Below are 15827 nucleotides of genomic sequence, written 5' to 3' on the forward strand. Positions count from 1 at the left end.
CCTACAAGACATTGTTGTTCTTAATGGTCTACAGGATTCATTTTTCAACAGTGAACAGGTAATAGGCACCTTATACCTGCAACTTAACCCTCCATCCCTGTTTTTGTTAATTGAAAAGCAAATTTAAATCATTTTCTAAACCAATTCCTTCCAAGAATTCTAAGATGATTTCATTCCTAATACTTAGGTAAAACTTCTTGAAATTTGCTATACTCATCTCTAAACTTCTCCAGATTCACCCCAAATCTAGCTGTTTTCGTTCTCCTTTCTGACTCACTCTTTATTATGTAGTTTAATTCTTCCAGCTTCTTTTATTTGTTGTTGTCATTTATTAATTGCTGAGATATGCATTATGACAGCATCCAACAACTGATACAGCAAAACTCCCTCTTCTTTTTTTGCCAGAGAGAAAAGAAGGAGGATTGCAAACACTCATAATCTATTATCTTTTATTCCTGTCACATATTTGTTAACCGTTCTCCTCTTACTGCTCTGTATGGGGAGTGTACATTGTTCTGGTGATTGGCAAATTGTAAGTGCCTAAGAGATTTTTATTAAATGAATAATAAGCGGACATATATGTACATGCACACATTGTAGTATAGATGAAGACATATAAACAGCTAATTTGATATAATGCAGGATATGTGCTGATCAACTGGGTAGATTTCTCCATACATATGTAAGTTAAGATTTGCAGGTAGGATGGTATCTTACCTGCTTGGAGAGATGTGAGGGGAGAGGCATATTGTAAAGAACCTTTGGATTCCATGCCTAGGAATTTGGACTCTTCCCTGAGTGAAAAGGATGTTAATCAGTTCCCACTTCTCCAGGGAAGTGACAGAAAATTGGAGTGAAGTGGAGGATGGATTTTGAGCTAGGAGAGCCATAGGAAAGGCTGAAGAGTTAGGTCATTGTAGTATTCTGAGCAGGAGATGATGAAGGCTTGGATCAGTAGATCAGTAGAGTGATTGCAGAAACTAGAGTGGAAATTCACTTGAGAAATTGAAGGGATTTACATAGAAGAATTGCGTTAGAATTTGTTGAATCCATTGCCTCTAATTTCCTGATAGATATTTTTAGTGTAATCCTTATTGGTGAATTTGCAATTTTTCCTTTCAGACTATTTCTGTTATCCTTTGGGTATCCAGTTACTGTGAGAGTGTCCTGCGACCATACAAACTAAATTTACAGAAAAAGAAAAGGAAGAAAAAAGAAACCAGCATCATCATGGTAATAACAGTAACACAAGTGATACACAAGTAACAATCTGACCACATGCTACTTTTTCTTTTCACTAATTTCCTCCATGTTGAGTCCTTAGGATCCTATATGCCAAACTTCTCCAACCCGCAGCTTTGAATGCATCCCAAACCCGTAAACTTTCTTAAAACGTTTTGAGATTTTTTTAGTTTATTATTATTTTTTTAAGCTCATCAGCTATTGTTAGTGTTTTGGTTTGAGATGGAGTCTTACTCTGTTGCCCAGGCTGGAGTTCAGTGGCACTATCTTGGCTCACTGCAACCTCTGCCTCCTGGGTTCGAGCGATTCTCCTGCCTCAGCTTCCCGAGTAGCTGGGATTACAGGCGCCCGCCACCACACCTGGCTAATTTTTGTATTTTGGTAGAGATGGAATTTCTCCCTGTTGGCCAGGCTAGTCTCGAGCTCCTGACCTTAGGTGATCTGCCCACCTCGGCCTCCCAAAGCGCTGAGATTACAGGTGTGAGCCACTGCGCCTGTCCAACATTAGTGTATTTTATGTGTGGCCCAAGATAGTTCTTCCAGTGTGGCCCAGGGAAGCCAAAAGATTGGACATCCGTGCATATGCATTGTTTTTCTCCCCTAACCTTAAAAAAAATTTAAATTACACACCTACAGAAAAGTTGAAAGATTAATATGACACCCATAAAGATCTTTACCTAGATTATCAACTTTTAACCATTTATCACATTTGCTTTATCTCATTTGTTGAACCATGTAAAAGGAAAGTACAGACTTGTGACATGTAGCACATCAGGATAGAACAAGGACAGGTCTCTGCAAAACCATAATACTCAAGAAAATTTCCAACTCAAGAAACTTAGCATTGATACAATAATATTATCTAATAAAGTCCATATTCAGGCCGGGTGCGGTGGCTCACGCCTGTAATCCCAGCACTTTGGGAGGCCGAGACAGGCAGATCACTTGAGGTCAGGAGTTCAAGATCAGCCTGACCAACATGGTCAAACCCCGTCTCTACTAAAAGTACAAAAATTAGTCGGGCATGGTGGTGAGTGCCTGTAATCCCAGCTACTTGGGAGACTGAGGTACAAGAATTCCTTGAACCCAGGAGGCAGAGGTTGCAGCGAGCCAGGATAGTGCCATTGCACTCCAGTCTAGACGACAGAGCGAGACTCTGTCTGAAAAAAAAAAAAAACAAAAAACAAATCAGTATTCAAAGTTTTCCACTTATTCCAGTTATGTCTTTTATATCCTTTTCCAGAATACTAGAATGCCGTCAGGGATCTGACATGACCTTTAGTTGTCATGTCTGTTTACCCTTCTTTAATCTAGAACGCTTCCTTAACCTTTTGCTTTTTTTTTATTGTTTTGCTTTTTTTTTATTGTTTTGCTTTTTTTTTATTGTTGAAGACACTAGCTAGCTTTTTGGTAGAATGTCCCACAATCTGGATTTAGATAATTGCTAAATGTAAGCTGATTGCTTATATTGAAGTTAAATATAGACATGTTGTCCGTTTTAGTGAGTTAAATCAGGAGTCACTAATGTTGTTGTGTCCCATTATTAAATAATGAAATCTGAAATCACCAATAATGGGACAGTAATGTGATTCATGTTGTTGTGTCCCGTTATTGGTGATTTCAGATTTCATTATATGATTAAGGACATATCTACCAGATTTCTTCATTATAAAGGTGCCTTTTTCTCTATGTAATAAGTAAGGTATGGGATAATGCTTGAGTCTTTGAAAATCCTATTTCCCAATGGCCCTTCACCCACTGGTTTTAGCATCCATTCTTAGTTCAGTGCCTGAATTAGTTATTACGTTGATGTGTCCCAAATGATGATTTTTAAAAATTCTGTATTTTATCATTTATCAGCTGCTGTTATTTTGTAAAATAAGAGATGTCCCAACCCCTTCATGTGTATTTGAATATATTCCAATTTGAATATATATATATTTTTAAATGTCACTATTTGAGTATCACCATGGACTCTTTAAAAAAATTCACGGCCGGGCGCGGTGGCTCAAGCCTGTAATCCCAGCACTTTGGGAGGCCGAGGCGGGCGGATCACAAGGTCAGGAGGTCGAGACCATCCTGGCTAACACAGTGAAACCCCGTCTCCACTTAAAAAATACAAAAAATTAGCCGGGCGAGATGGCGGGCGCCTGTAGTCCCAGCTACTCGGGAGGCTGAGGCAGGAGAATGGCGTGGACCCGGGAGGCGGAGCTTGCAGTGAGCTGAGATCCGGCCACTGCACTCCAGCCTGGGCGACAGAGCGAGACTCCGTCTCAAAAAAAATAAAAAAATAAATAAAAATAAAAAAATTCACTTTATTATAACCCATTATCATCATTTTTGTTTGGATGCTCAAATTGTGCCAAATTTGTTTAGCTCCTTTAATCTAGTTTCTGTCCTTTAACATGTCCTCATCAGTTTTGGGGCCCTTTCTGGAAGAGCATAAATGCTCCACATACTTGGGTATTTTCTCACTGAACTGAAATCAGACATTTTTTCAAGAGCACTGGTTCCTTTATGGGCAATGAATTTCAAAACCAAGATCTAGGTGTTAGTGTGCTCATTGCTATTGGGGTTTCATTGCTTCTAGTTTATTTCTGTGATGAGACCTTAGGTGGTGTTTTTATGCACGTGCGTACACACACACACACACATGCACACACACAGTTTTACGTAATTTTTTTTTTTTTTGAGATGGAGTCTTGTTCTGTTGCCCGGGCTGGAGTGCAATGGCCTGATCACTGCAACCTCCACTTTCCGGGTTCAAGTGCTTCTCCTGCCTCAGCCTCCTGAGTAGCTGGGATTACAGGCACGTGCCACTTTCCCAGTTAATATTTGTATTTTTAGTAGAGATGGGGTTTCACTATGTTGCCCAGGCTGGTCTTGAACTCCTGACCTCAGGTGATCCACCTGCCTTGGCCTCTCAAAGTGCTGGGATTATAGGCATGAGCCACCATGCCCGGCCTACAAAAAGAGTTTTTAGTGATACTTTTAAGCCAGCATTTTAGTGATACTTTCAGTTTCAAGAGTTCTTTCCACTCTTTCCGTCATTCCCTTTTTGTAGCTTCTTTTTCTCAGAGTGAGAACCCTGCATCCAAATATCATCAATATATTTATTTGTTGTTTCACAATAAATACTAAATAGTTTTGGGAATTCATACATCAGTTCCACTACTAGTTCCAGTAAACTTATTAAAGTTCAAATGTTCTGCAGTTCTTTTTGTCCTTAGAATATGTTCCAGTGAGTGTAGATAGTTAAGATACTTTGTAAAAACACTGGAATTAAAAACTGAGATTACTTTTTATTAATATGATATAAAGTTTATTTCCAGTTGTATTCAGTTTAAGGGTTCCCCTATCTTTATTGATTTAATTTTTGAATGTGAAAAACAGTAACATAATTTTTTTCCATTTCACAGGAAAATAATTTAGTGCTCATTACAGCTCATGATGTGCTGTTTTATTAAAGTTTGAGTTTATGTTGGATTTTTGTTCACTATAGCATTATAATAATCATTATCATTTGAAAATGTTGGTTGGGTGCTGTGGTTCACACCTATAATCCCAGCACTTGGGGAGGCCAAGGTAGGGAGATTGCTTGAGCCCAGGAGTTTTGAGACCAGTCTGGGCAGCATAATGAGACCCCGTCTAAACAAAAAAAATTTTTTTAATTAGGTGGGCATGGTGGCACATGCTCATAGTCAGTCTTAGCTACTCAGGAGGCTGAGGCAGGAGGATCACTAGAGCCTGGGAAATTGAGGCTGCTATGAGCTGTGATCGCACCACTGCACAAGGCTGGATGACAAAGCAAGACACTGTCTCAAAAAAAAAAAAAAAAGAAAAGAAAAGAAAGTTGATGTTTCAGTTGTAAATTGACTTTCTGAACAATTCAGTTAAATCCAGGAGTTCCTTAGAGTGGATGCGCTGCTGAGTGTTGCTATTCATTCAAAAACAAAGGATATTTAGATATGAATGAAGGCGCTTCGAAACTTTACTGTATTCACGAGAATTAAACAACAAGAACAGAGACAAAGATAATTTAACTGATCAAGAGTACAAAGTTACAGGCTGGGCACTGGTAATCCCATGCTTGTAATCCCAACACTTAAGGAGGCAGAGGCGAGAGAATAGCTTGAGCTCAGGAGTTCAAGACCAGGCTGGGCAACATAGCAACACCTCGTTCTCAACAAAAAGGAAAAAAAAAAAAAGAGGGCAAAGTTTGAAAGTATAGGTCAGACTGGCTTTGTTGCTCTCCTTCTAATGAAAGCTTACAATCCTAGAACATGTCAGATAGCTTTTTGGGAATTGCCTTTTGTAGCGTTTTTTTGTTGTTTTTCTGGTTTCTAAAAGTGAGAATGGTTTTTCTGATATCAGAGTAACCCATAAAGGTGTGAATAAAGTGAAGATCATTCATATACCCACCAGTCAGTAATACCCACTGCGAAAATTTTCGTGGTAAACAAACCTGCTATCCAGAAGGTTCTGTAACTTGCCTTTTTGTTTTCATATAACAGGGTATCTTGGACATCTTTTCATGTTAGTAAATATAGATACATCTCATTACTTTTAATGGTTATATATTGTCCTGTTATATTAATATGCTATAATTTATATTGATGAATTGTTGGTTCTAATTTTTTGACTATTATAAATATGCTGCTATTGAGATATAGACAGAGCCACAAAGATACATTTATAATATAATTTTTCTTTTTTGAGACAGAATCTCGCTCTGTCGCCCAGACTGGAGTCCAATGGTGTGGTCTTGGCTCACTGCAACTTCCACCTCCCAGGTTCAAGTGATTCTCTTGCCTCAGCCTCAGGAGTAAGCTGGGATTGCAGGCGCCTGCCACCATACCCAGCTAGCTTTTGTATTTTTAGTAGAGATAGGGTTTTACCATGTTGGCCAGGCTGGTCTCGAACTCCTGACCTCAGGTGATCCGCCCGCCTTAGCCTCCCAAAGTGCTGGGATTACAGGCATGAACCACTGTGCCTGGCCATATTTTTAGTAGAGATGGCGTTTCACTATGTTGGCCAGTCTGGTCTTGAACTCCTGACCTCAAGTGATCCACCCACCTCAGCCTCCCAAAGTGCTGGCATTACAGGCGTGAGCCACCACACCTGGCATATAATATAGTTTCTTTAGGATAGCTCTTAGATCTGAAATTAACTGTATATACATTTGTACTAATCCCCAACAGTGCTGAATGTGTCTGTATCCTTAACCATCTGGTAGGTGAATATTGGTATCTCCTTTTTCTAATACTGATTTTTAAATTTTTGTTGATATTGAACTGTCCAAGAATACTTCTTGAGTGATAAGCTAGCCTTATTGATGGATTGGCTAGGTTTTTTAGTTGTATCACATGTTTCTTGGATTTCTTTGATATGTTTTCTATTCTTTGTCCAAGTTTATTGTAGTAGTAATATTTTTCCTATTTATATGTGTTGAGCTACTGGGTTCTTAACATAATAATGTTACTAATCCCCTGTCATAGGTGATGCATTTTTTTTTCAGTTTGCTATTTGTCTTTTAACTTGAGTGATTTTTTTTTTGTCAATGTAGTAATATTTTTAAAAACAAGGATAATCTTTTTAATGGTTTTTAGCTTACTCTGATGTTTAGAAAGGTTTTTTCATCGGCATTGTCATGATTGCAGAAGTTGTTACCTAATTTTCTTCCAGTGCTTTGATGGATTTTTTAATTTAAGTATTTAAGTATTTAATCTATCTGAAATTTATTTTAATATACTGTGTGTTATTTTGTATCTCCCAATGTCTAGCTGGTTATTTTAGTACCATTCATTCACTCGAAACCACTGGTTTGAAATGCCACTATTTAAATTCCCTCATATCTTTCAGTAGCTTTTGTGATGTAGATATGGGTAATATGTTTGATAATGTTTCAACTCTTTTTTAATCTTTTTCCCAGCCACCTGTCTTTACCAGTTTCCAAGACTATGTTACTGGGCTCCAGATTTTAATTTCCAATGTTGTGGATCATATTAAAGGGCTTGAAACACATCTAATTGCACTTAAACTTGAAGAACTTATTTTAGAAGACACTTCTCTCTCACTGGTAAGAGATTGTAGGCAATCAACAATGTTTTCTACACAACACACACACACAGACACACACACACTCTCTCTCATCTTTATCACAAGGGTAAGTTAAAGTTCAGTTTATCATTTCCCTCTTTATAAGACTTATGACTAGAAGGTGCTTGGCAGTAGTTTCTGGTTGTGTTGGTGGTGGTAGGTTTTTTTCCCCTCTTCATTTTTTCCCATACCTCCTCCTTTCTATACATTTTTGGGGTTGTTCTTTTACTATGAAAACTAATGCCAGCATTTTGAGGAACCAGCCATATTTTGAAATCCAGGGACAATCTTGTTGAGTAGAATTTACCTGCTGCTGAGTTAGCTGTCTTCCTTGCCACCCAGTTATCACCTAAGAAAGGAGAAATGCTGGACATCAGAGGTAATTATGTCAGTAATAATTAGGCTAGAGCAAGCCCACCAAAAAGGGAATGAAACCAAGTATGGAATCAAACGTACCACCATCAAATGTCTTCTGATATTATTTTAGGTCTTTTCAAATTCTAGTAGTTAGCAAAATCTTCATAAAGCCTTTTGCCTTAAAATAACAATTCTTTTTTGTAAATGTTAATTCATCGGCCTGGAGTAGGTTTAGGATTTTGATAGGGGCCAGAAGGACAGTGGTGGAGTCATCTGTTTCTAGTCTGTTGCTCCAGGCTGATTTTTAAATTTTTGTTGATATTGAAACTGATATTAAGAAAATGCTTCCCTCCAGGAGTTTGTCTGAGCTAAACTGCTGAGCTAAACTGCTGATGAGGGAATTCATCCAGTAACCTGAGGGCAGCCATCATCATAGCCCCAGACCTTCATAGGAAAGGGAATGAATAGAATTTTCCTTCTTAGCACACCAGCCTTAAGAGATTGTAAGCCCCTCTTTTTTAAAGCTTAAAAACGTTAGACTTTGAACAAGGTGTTTACTGTGGGAAAGAGCTCAGAGCAGTTCATATTACCAAAGATTGATTTAAAAAAGCAGACATGGGTTGGGCGCGGTGGCTCACGCCTATAATCCCAGCACTTTGGGAGGCTTAGGCAGGCGGATCATGAGGTCAGGTGAAACCCTGTCTCTACTAAAAAAATACAAAAAAATTAGCCGGGCGTGGTGGTGGGCGCCTCTAGTCCCAGCTACTCGGGAGGCTGAGGCAGGGGAATGGCATGAACCCCAGAGGCGGAGCTTGCAGTGAGCTGAGATCGCGCCACTGCACTCCAGTCTGGGTGACAGAGTGAGACTCCATCCCCCCACCGCCCAAAAAAAAAGCAGACATGTTCATATTGAACTGGATGAGTGAAAAAAATCACTCCTTTCAAAATGAACATGTCTGCTTTCTTTAATCAAGAGTGGGGACATTTGAGAAAGATTAATTGGTTTTCACCAGGTAGAAAGAAATGTAGGAAAAGGATCCCAAGCTGAAGGAGGAACAGATAAAAGCACAGGGGCGGGAAAGTGAATTCTGTGGTGCAGTGTGACACAGTTGGCAGGGCCAGAGCTTATGGTGTACGGGAAGGATACCATAGATACACTGTTAGATATGAAGGTGACAGGCACAATAGCCCTGTTTTGACTATCAAGTGGTTGTTTATGTTAAAAGATCTTTCTGCATCCTGAAATGATGAGCAAGAGTTATTTTCAGAGTTCTAGAGATTATCCTTAACTTGGCCATGCTCTACATTTTTCAAGCCCTAGCTTCTGTTCTTGTCTTTTGACCTTGGGAAAGTTATTTAACCTCTCTAGGCTTCAATCTCTTTACCTGTAAATGGGAATGATAATAATGCCTACTTCATAGGATTATAGCAAGGATTAAACAAAGCAGTAATCGGCCTTATATTGCCTGCTAGCAGTACCAAATACCTGATGCATATGGTGCTGGCTACTTGTCTTTTAAAGGTAAAAATCTCTTCAATTCAGTTTCCATTAGGCTCCTCTGCTTTCTTTCCTCCCTTTCTTTCTAAACTTGAAACACTGTGAATAAGGCCTCTGGACTATGACCTCTAGTCCTGATTCCCTTTCTTCCTTCCTATGGGGTATCCCAGTGAAACTGGTTGTGTGTTAGGACCTTTTTGTGTGTATTTATATTCATAGAGAAAATATACAGTATTTTATTATTTTGTACTTTAAAAAATGTAAATTCGGCCAGGTGTAGTGGCTCATGCCTGTAATCCCAGCACTTTGGGAGGCCCAAGGCTGGAGGATTATTTGAGCTCAGGAGTTCAAGACCAGCTTGGGCAACTTAGTGAGTTCTGCCTCTTGAAAAAAAAAGTTTTTTAAAATCAGTTTTATATTCAAGAGATCTGTTCAAACTAATGCCTATGGATCAATCTTGTTCATTAAACAGCTACAGAATATAAATGTACCACTGCTGCTGGATATTTTAGGTTCTTTATATTTGCTTTTACATATGTTACTGAGTGAAATGTGCACACCCTTCTATGCACATTTGTATTTCTAAGGAAAATTAGACCTGAAGTACTAGTATTGTTGGGTCAGAAAGTATGTTCCCTGTTTCTTCTACGGTTCTGGGCTCTGCAGCACTCAACTTCATGTAAACCTAATCAGTCTTCAGCCAGCCTCCTTTCTCTGTGAGAACTCACTCCTTCCCCTTTGTTTTTTGTGATCTCCCCAAACATTTGTCAGCCAATAATAACTCATATTGAAGAATATATATTTAGTCTCTTGAACTCAGGGGCTTTGTCAATATGGAGGGAGTTTTTTTTTTTTTTTTTTGAGACGGAGTCTCGCTCCGTCACCCAGGCTGGAGTGCTGTGGCCGGATCTCGGCTCACTGCAAGCTCCGCCTCCTGGGTTCACGCCATTCTCCTGCCTCAGCCTCCCGGGTAGCTGGGACTACAGGCGCCGCCACGTCGCCCGGCTAGTTTTTTGTAGTTTTTTTAGTAGAGACGGAGTTTCACCATGTTAGCCAGGATGGTCTCGATCTCCTGACTCGTGATCAGCCCGTCTCGGCCTCCCAAAGTGCTGGGATTACAGGCTTGAGCCACCGCGCCCGGCCGGGAGATTTGTTAATATTGTAACTGGAAATGATGGAGTTGGTAAAGTTGAGGCCATTATTAAAAGTGGCTGTGATGATGTACAAATTAGTAATAAATTTCTACTTTTTTCTGATGAAAACAATCAGAAATCTCAAATTTTCCACCTTGTACAGCTTATAACAAAATAGTAGGGATTTTATGTCCAAACTAGTCATAATTTTCTGTTTTTATTGATTAAAAAGTAGTAATCAGAAAACTCAGTTTTTCGTCTTTTTGTTTGTTTTTTTTTTTTTTTGAGACAGCTTCACTCTGTCGCCCAGGCTGGTGTGTAGTGGCATGATCTCAGCTCACTAATACCTCTACCTCTCGAGTTCAAGCAATTCTCGTGCCTCAGCTTTCCGAGTAGCTGGGATTACAGGTGTGTGCCACCATGCCTGGCTAATTTTTGTATTTTTAGTAGAGATGGGGTTTCACCATGTTGACCAGGCCGATTTCAGACTCCTGGGCTCAAGTGATCCACCTGCCTGGGCCTCCCAAAGTGTTGGGATTACAAGCGTGAGCCACTATGCCGGGCCCAGTTTTTCTACCTTATATAATTTACAACAAAGGGTACTTGAGAGTAATGATGCTAAAGCAATAGGGTTTCCATGAAGAATCACATGGAAAAATACCCATTTGTGATGGCCTTTTGCCTTCTTTGCATTTTATGCAATTGAAAATGACCCACTGTGTTCTGATGGAGCTTGCGATGAGACCAAAGGTAATGGCAGCTTTAACTTTTATCTGAGAAGTAGAATCTGGGGGGATGGTTTTTAAACAAGATTAATTATTCCTGTCTCCTCCTTTATAGGAAGAGAGAAAATTTTCAAAGACTGTGCAAGGGAAGGTGCAGAGCAGTTATCTGCACTCACTTCTGGAAATGGGGGAGCTGCTGAAAAAAAGACTTGAGACCACAAAGAAACTAAAAATTTAAGAAAGTATCAACCACGGGCACTGATGACTCTGCAACAGAAAATGACACCATCTTCCCAGGCAAAAGCAACATCTGGTTGACCATGATTTTAATCCAGAACTTCCTCATAAAATGCATGAAGGACTTTGATCGTGAATTTTTTTAGGTGTTAAATATATACAACTGATTAAATTATTGTATATAAACCAGAAGCAGGACCCTCATCTGGGTTTGACCACTTTTTATACATGTTCATATGCATATGGCAGCAACAAGAGAACCCTACTTTTCTTCTTCCCATCACCAGAAACATCTTTTCAGGAAAGCGGGGGGTCTATAAAAACAGCAATAGAAATTAAGCATAAAGCATCAACCTCGTAGCAACTGAGTAGCCCTTCCATTATAAATAACCATGAGAGTATTTGGTCTGGTCCTTGAGCCACAAGTCATGGAAAGGAGACCATGCCTGCGAACAGGCCCCCTTTCCACAGCAGTAAGTTTGTTTTGAGGTTTGCTCAGCTACTTGGCTCCCACAGAACCCAAGGCAGTTACACAAAGGACCTTAGATGAGATCTGGCATATGCACCCGTCATAGAAGGGCACCACTTGGATGACCACAGGCACTCACTTTTTGGCTTAGTTTTTGTCTGATAGTTAAGACACCCCCATCCTAGCTTCTGTGAGAGTTAAAATCTCAGGTAGGAAGGCAAGGAAGGCTCTGTTAATTTATAGCTGTTTAGAGGGGAAAGCAGTGCAGACCACTTATTAAGCCCGCTGAGGACTAGCTTTCTGTCTTTCATACATTTGGGAAAGATGAGAATGACTGTTTCAAAGAAGAGAGGTGTACATAATTTATGCAGGCAAGTCTGATACTTATTTCATTGGTTTTGTGAATCATATATATGATGAAAATTAAGATTTAATACTTTAAGTGGGGGGTTTGGGAAGGAAGGAATGTAATATTATGGATTTAACCTTAGGCTTTTAAGTTTTAGGCTGGCAAAAGAAATGTTATTCAGTGGGTTTGAGGTTTGAACTACTTTCTTCAAACTTAGGAGAATTGTAACAGGATGGTGTTTACTTTGTTCGCCTGGATGTCCCCAAGACTATAGCTTCTTCTATCAGAGGTTGGTCTGATAGAAGAGGTAAAAATTGCTCTTGAAAATGTCATACAATTTATACAGTTTCTTTGATAATATTTTTCTGCTTGAATCCCTGCTTCTGTTTTTGGTCTGTTACCTAAATATAGTTAAAGTTTAATTCTGTAAGAGCAAAGAAATGAATTTGATGAGGAAATTAAGCATCCAATGGAGGATTGGTCTTGAAGACCTTAAAGGTGCTTTCCAACCTGCACTGCTCCAGTGAAGTGTGATACTTTTTTCTTTTAAAAGCAATCAAGACAGCTGGGAATATCTGTGTATTCATAGTAATTGCATTTTGTCCCTTCATTTTGGCTTTCTTAGATTCATAATTTGATATAGTGCTTAAACTTCCAAGGAAAATTTAAACAGTTACTGCATTACCTGTTCAAAATAAGGCTTGTTGGAAATCCTAGTCCATCAAGTAATTTCAAAAATTTATTTTTGATATGAGTAGCCACAGCTGTCATATACCCCATCCCAAAAGGAAGAACTGTCTTAAACAAGATGAATGGAAAAGTCTGGTTAATTCTGAATTTCATGTAATGACAACATATTCTTTCATAAAACTATGGCCTGTTTAAGATGGAACTTTGCGTGTGTCTGCTGGGGAGGGTGGGGTACGTGTGTATGGCATGTGTTCTTGAAATGTCTCTCTGAATATCCAAACAAGTACTGTACTGTAGAAATGCTCTTTGAAAAAGTCTGTCAACTGACCATGATCAATCTAGCATATATATATATGTTCAGTGGGCTGGCCTTGGTCCTCAGGGACAGTGTGTGACTCTAGTGGTCTTCCTAACCAGTCTCTTGCCTGAAGATATCTGGGACCTCTACTGGCTTTAATGACGAATAATGTTATGTTGAGGTTATGCTTCCTTTGTTATTTGCTGATTTTCCTACTAAATGTAGCATTTCAATTAGATCCAGCTTTCACATTTTGAGATAATTGTAAAAAGAATGAAATTATGCAGAAATGGCCAATATCTCTTATCAATCTGTTCTTTTGGAAACCCTCATGCACTATAAATTGTGTACAGTTAAAATATATATATACATATATATATTCTTACATGAGTAAAAAGCACCCTCTCCCAGCAATCGTATGTCATTGGTATTTGAAGAGAATTCCCAAATAACTCATTGCTGCTGCTGCTGTTTTTGATTTGTATGGGGTTTTTTGTTTTGTTTGTTTTTGTGTGGTAAATTGATATTTAAAAAAGGAAAGGAGAAAAGTCACGACTACTGTTTACAGACTGAAAAATTATTGCTTTTTATACTACTGAGATACTAAGTTAAGACTCTCCAAAGCAAACATTTGGTTTAAATCATTTATCTGATGTGGATAAAAGGTAGAGAAACTTGTAGTGTTCTCCACATAACGGAAAATGTAAAAATGCCTAGTTGTGTTGCCCATCAATTTTGTATATTTTCATAATTTCAATTGTTCAAAATTGCATTATATTTTGCAATCACTATGTTCAATCTGGATTTGTCTTTCATTTTAACTTTTAATATAAAAAGGGGTTTCAATGTATCTACAGGCTTGTTATTGAAACTTCCTACTTACTTGATGTGATTTATTAATATGGGAAGTATATATTCTTCCTTCTTAAGTAAGTGAAGCATAGCAAATCTACTTTAAACTGGATGGGTTAATTTATATAAACATTTTCATTTTAAGTTGGCATTTCTGCCTGGTTCCTTTTTGTTCAGATTCTTAGAAGCCACAACCTTCTAAATGGTGTAATTCATCTCAATTGTGAATTTAGTGCTATATCCCAGCATATTTTTAGTATTTGAGAATGTAGAATTTTTATTTGAAGTCAACTAGTCCTTTTGGTTCAAAATTTAGTACCTTCTGCCGGGCGCGGTGGCTCAAGCCTGTAATCCCAGCACTTTGGGAGGCCGAGACGGGCGGATCACGAGGTCAGGAGATCGTGATCCTGATATGGCTAACACAGTGAAACCCCGTCTCTACTAAAAAATACAAAAAACTAGCCGGGCGAGGTGGCAGGCGCCTGTAGTCCCAGCTACTTGGGAGGCTGAGGCAGGAGAATGGCGTAAACCCGGGAGGCGGAGCTTGCAGTGAGCCGAGATCCGGCCACAGCACTCCAGCTCTGGCAACAGAGCGAGACTCCGTCTCAAAAAAAAAAAAAAAGTTAGTACCTTCTATACTTGCAGTTATTAATTCAACATATATGTATTGAACACTTAATTAGCATATAGCAGATTCCACTTTAGGCTCTGCTGAGATGCTGTGTCCTAGTTAGTAAATGAGTAACGTATATCCTAGTTAGTGGCTGTGAGATGAGGAAGAGGCAATAAAAATAACAGTTTGTAATTACGTTGTGCTCAATAATGTAAATCACAGTATGTGAACTGAGTGTGTCTAGATGGTCACTTCAGACTGGATCACAGGAGGACCTCCCAGGTGGTGACCTCTGATTTGAATGATGAAGTCTCAGGAAAAAAGTAACATATATGCAAATGCCCCAAGGCAGGAGACTGCTGAGCCAGTTCCAGGAAGTGAAAAAATGTTCAAGTGGCTGGGACTTAATGAAAGGGGTAGGATTGAGATAGAAAGTTGAGCAGGGATGAGATCCGTCAGGACTTTGTAGTTTGGGGAAGGAATGAGATTTTATTCTAAATTTAGTGGGAAGTTACCGGAGGATTTCAGGCAGGCTGATGACATGATTTATCCAAGGGTACTCAAATCCACAAGCTGGAATTCAGGTACATTGACAACATAGAAGTAGGAACTTTTTCTCTTTTACTTTCTGTCTTGTGATATTGTCCCCTTGTATGAGCCCCAAAGAGTCAGTGTTTGCCTCTTTCTTCAGTTATGAATTAACTCCATCCCAAGGTTTTTCTTTTTTTTTTTTTTTTTGAGACAGAGTCTTGCTCTGTCACCAGGCTAGAGTGCAGTGGGGAGTCTTGCTCTGTCACCAGGCTAGAGTGCAGTGGCATGATCTTGGTTCACCACAGTCTCCGCCTCCCGGGTAAAGTGATTCTCCTGCCTCAGCCTCCTGAGTAGCTGGGATTATAGGCGTGTGCCACCACACCCACCTAAGTTTTGTATTTTTAGTAGAGACGGGGTTTCACCATGTTGGCCAGGCTGGTCTTGAACTCCTGACCTCAAGTGATTCACCCGCCTTGGCCTCCCAAAGTGCTGGGATCACAGGCGTGAGCCACCACACTGGCCCAGACACTGTACTATTTTGCAAATCAGAGTAATAGTTGTTGCAGGTAAGACTACTATTTAATATTGAAATTATTGAACTCTCCTGCAAACGATTCAAACTCCCTTAAGCTTTGAGGAAATGAGCTAAAATCCAGATCCCCCTCACCATCTCTCTCACATTCTTAAGTTTTGTTGGCCATGTTCATATTCCCAGATTAGTTCCCTATGTATAA

The 15827-nt window shown here is 39.3% G+C and overlaps 1 protein-coding gene across 3 annotated transcripts in view; it reads left to right on the top strand.

Annotated features, from left to right (window-relative positions):
- The window catches only part of NAA25 (N(alpha)-acetyltransferase 25, NatB auxiliary subunit), an 86309-nt gene extending 72362 nt beyond the window's left edge, over positions 1 to 13947 (top strand). For all 3 annotated transcript variants that reach the window (XM_010378804.1, XM_010378808.1, XM_030938532.1), the window contains 3 exons: positions 1123 to 1233; positions 7175 to 7321; positions 11170 to 13947. In XM_010378804.1, coding sequence (XP_010377106.1) covers positions 1123 to 1233; positions 7175 to 7321; positions 11170 to 11292 — 381 coding nt within the window. In that variant the 3' untranslated portion in view covers positions 11293 to 13947. The remainder of the gene's footprint in view (positions 1 to 1122; positions 1234 to 7174; positions 7322 to 11169) is intronic.
- Positions 13948 to 15827: the final 1880 nt, after the last annotated feature.

The sequence above is a fragment of the Rhinopithecus roxellana genome, chromosome 10, assembly GCF_007565055.1.
Source record: "Rhinopithecus roxellana isolate Shanxi Qingling chromosome 10, ASM756505v1, whole genome shotgun sequence".
NCBI lineage: Eukaryota > Metazoa > Chordata > Mammalia > Primates > Cercopithecidae > Rhinopithecus > Rhinopithecus roxellana.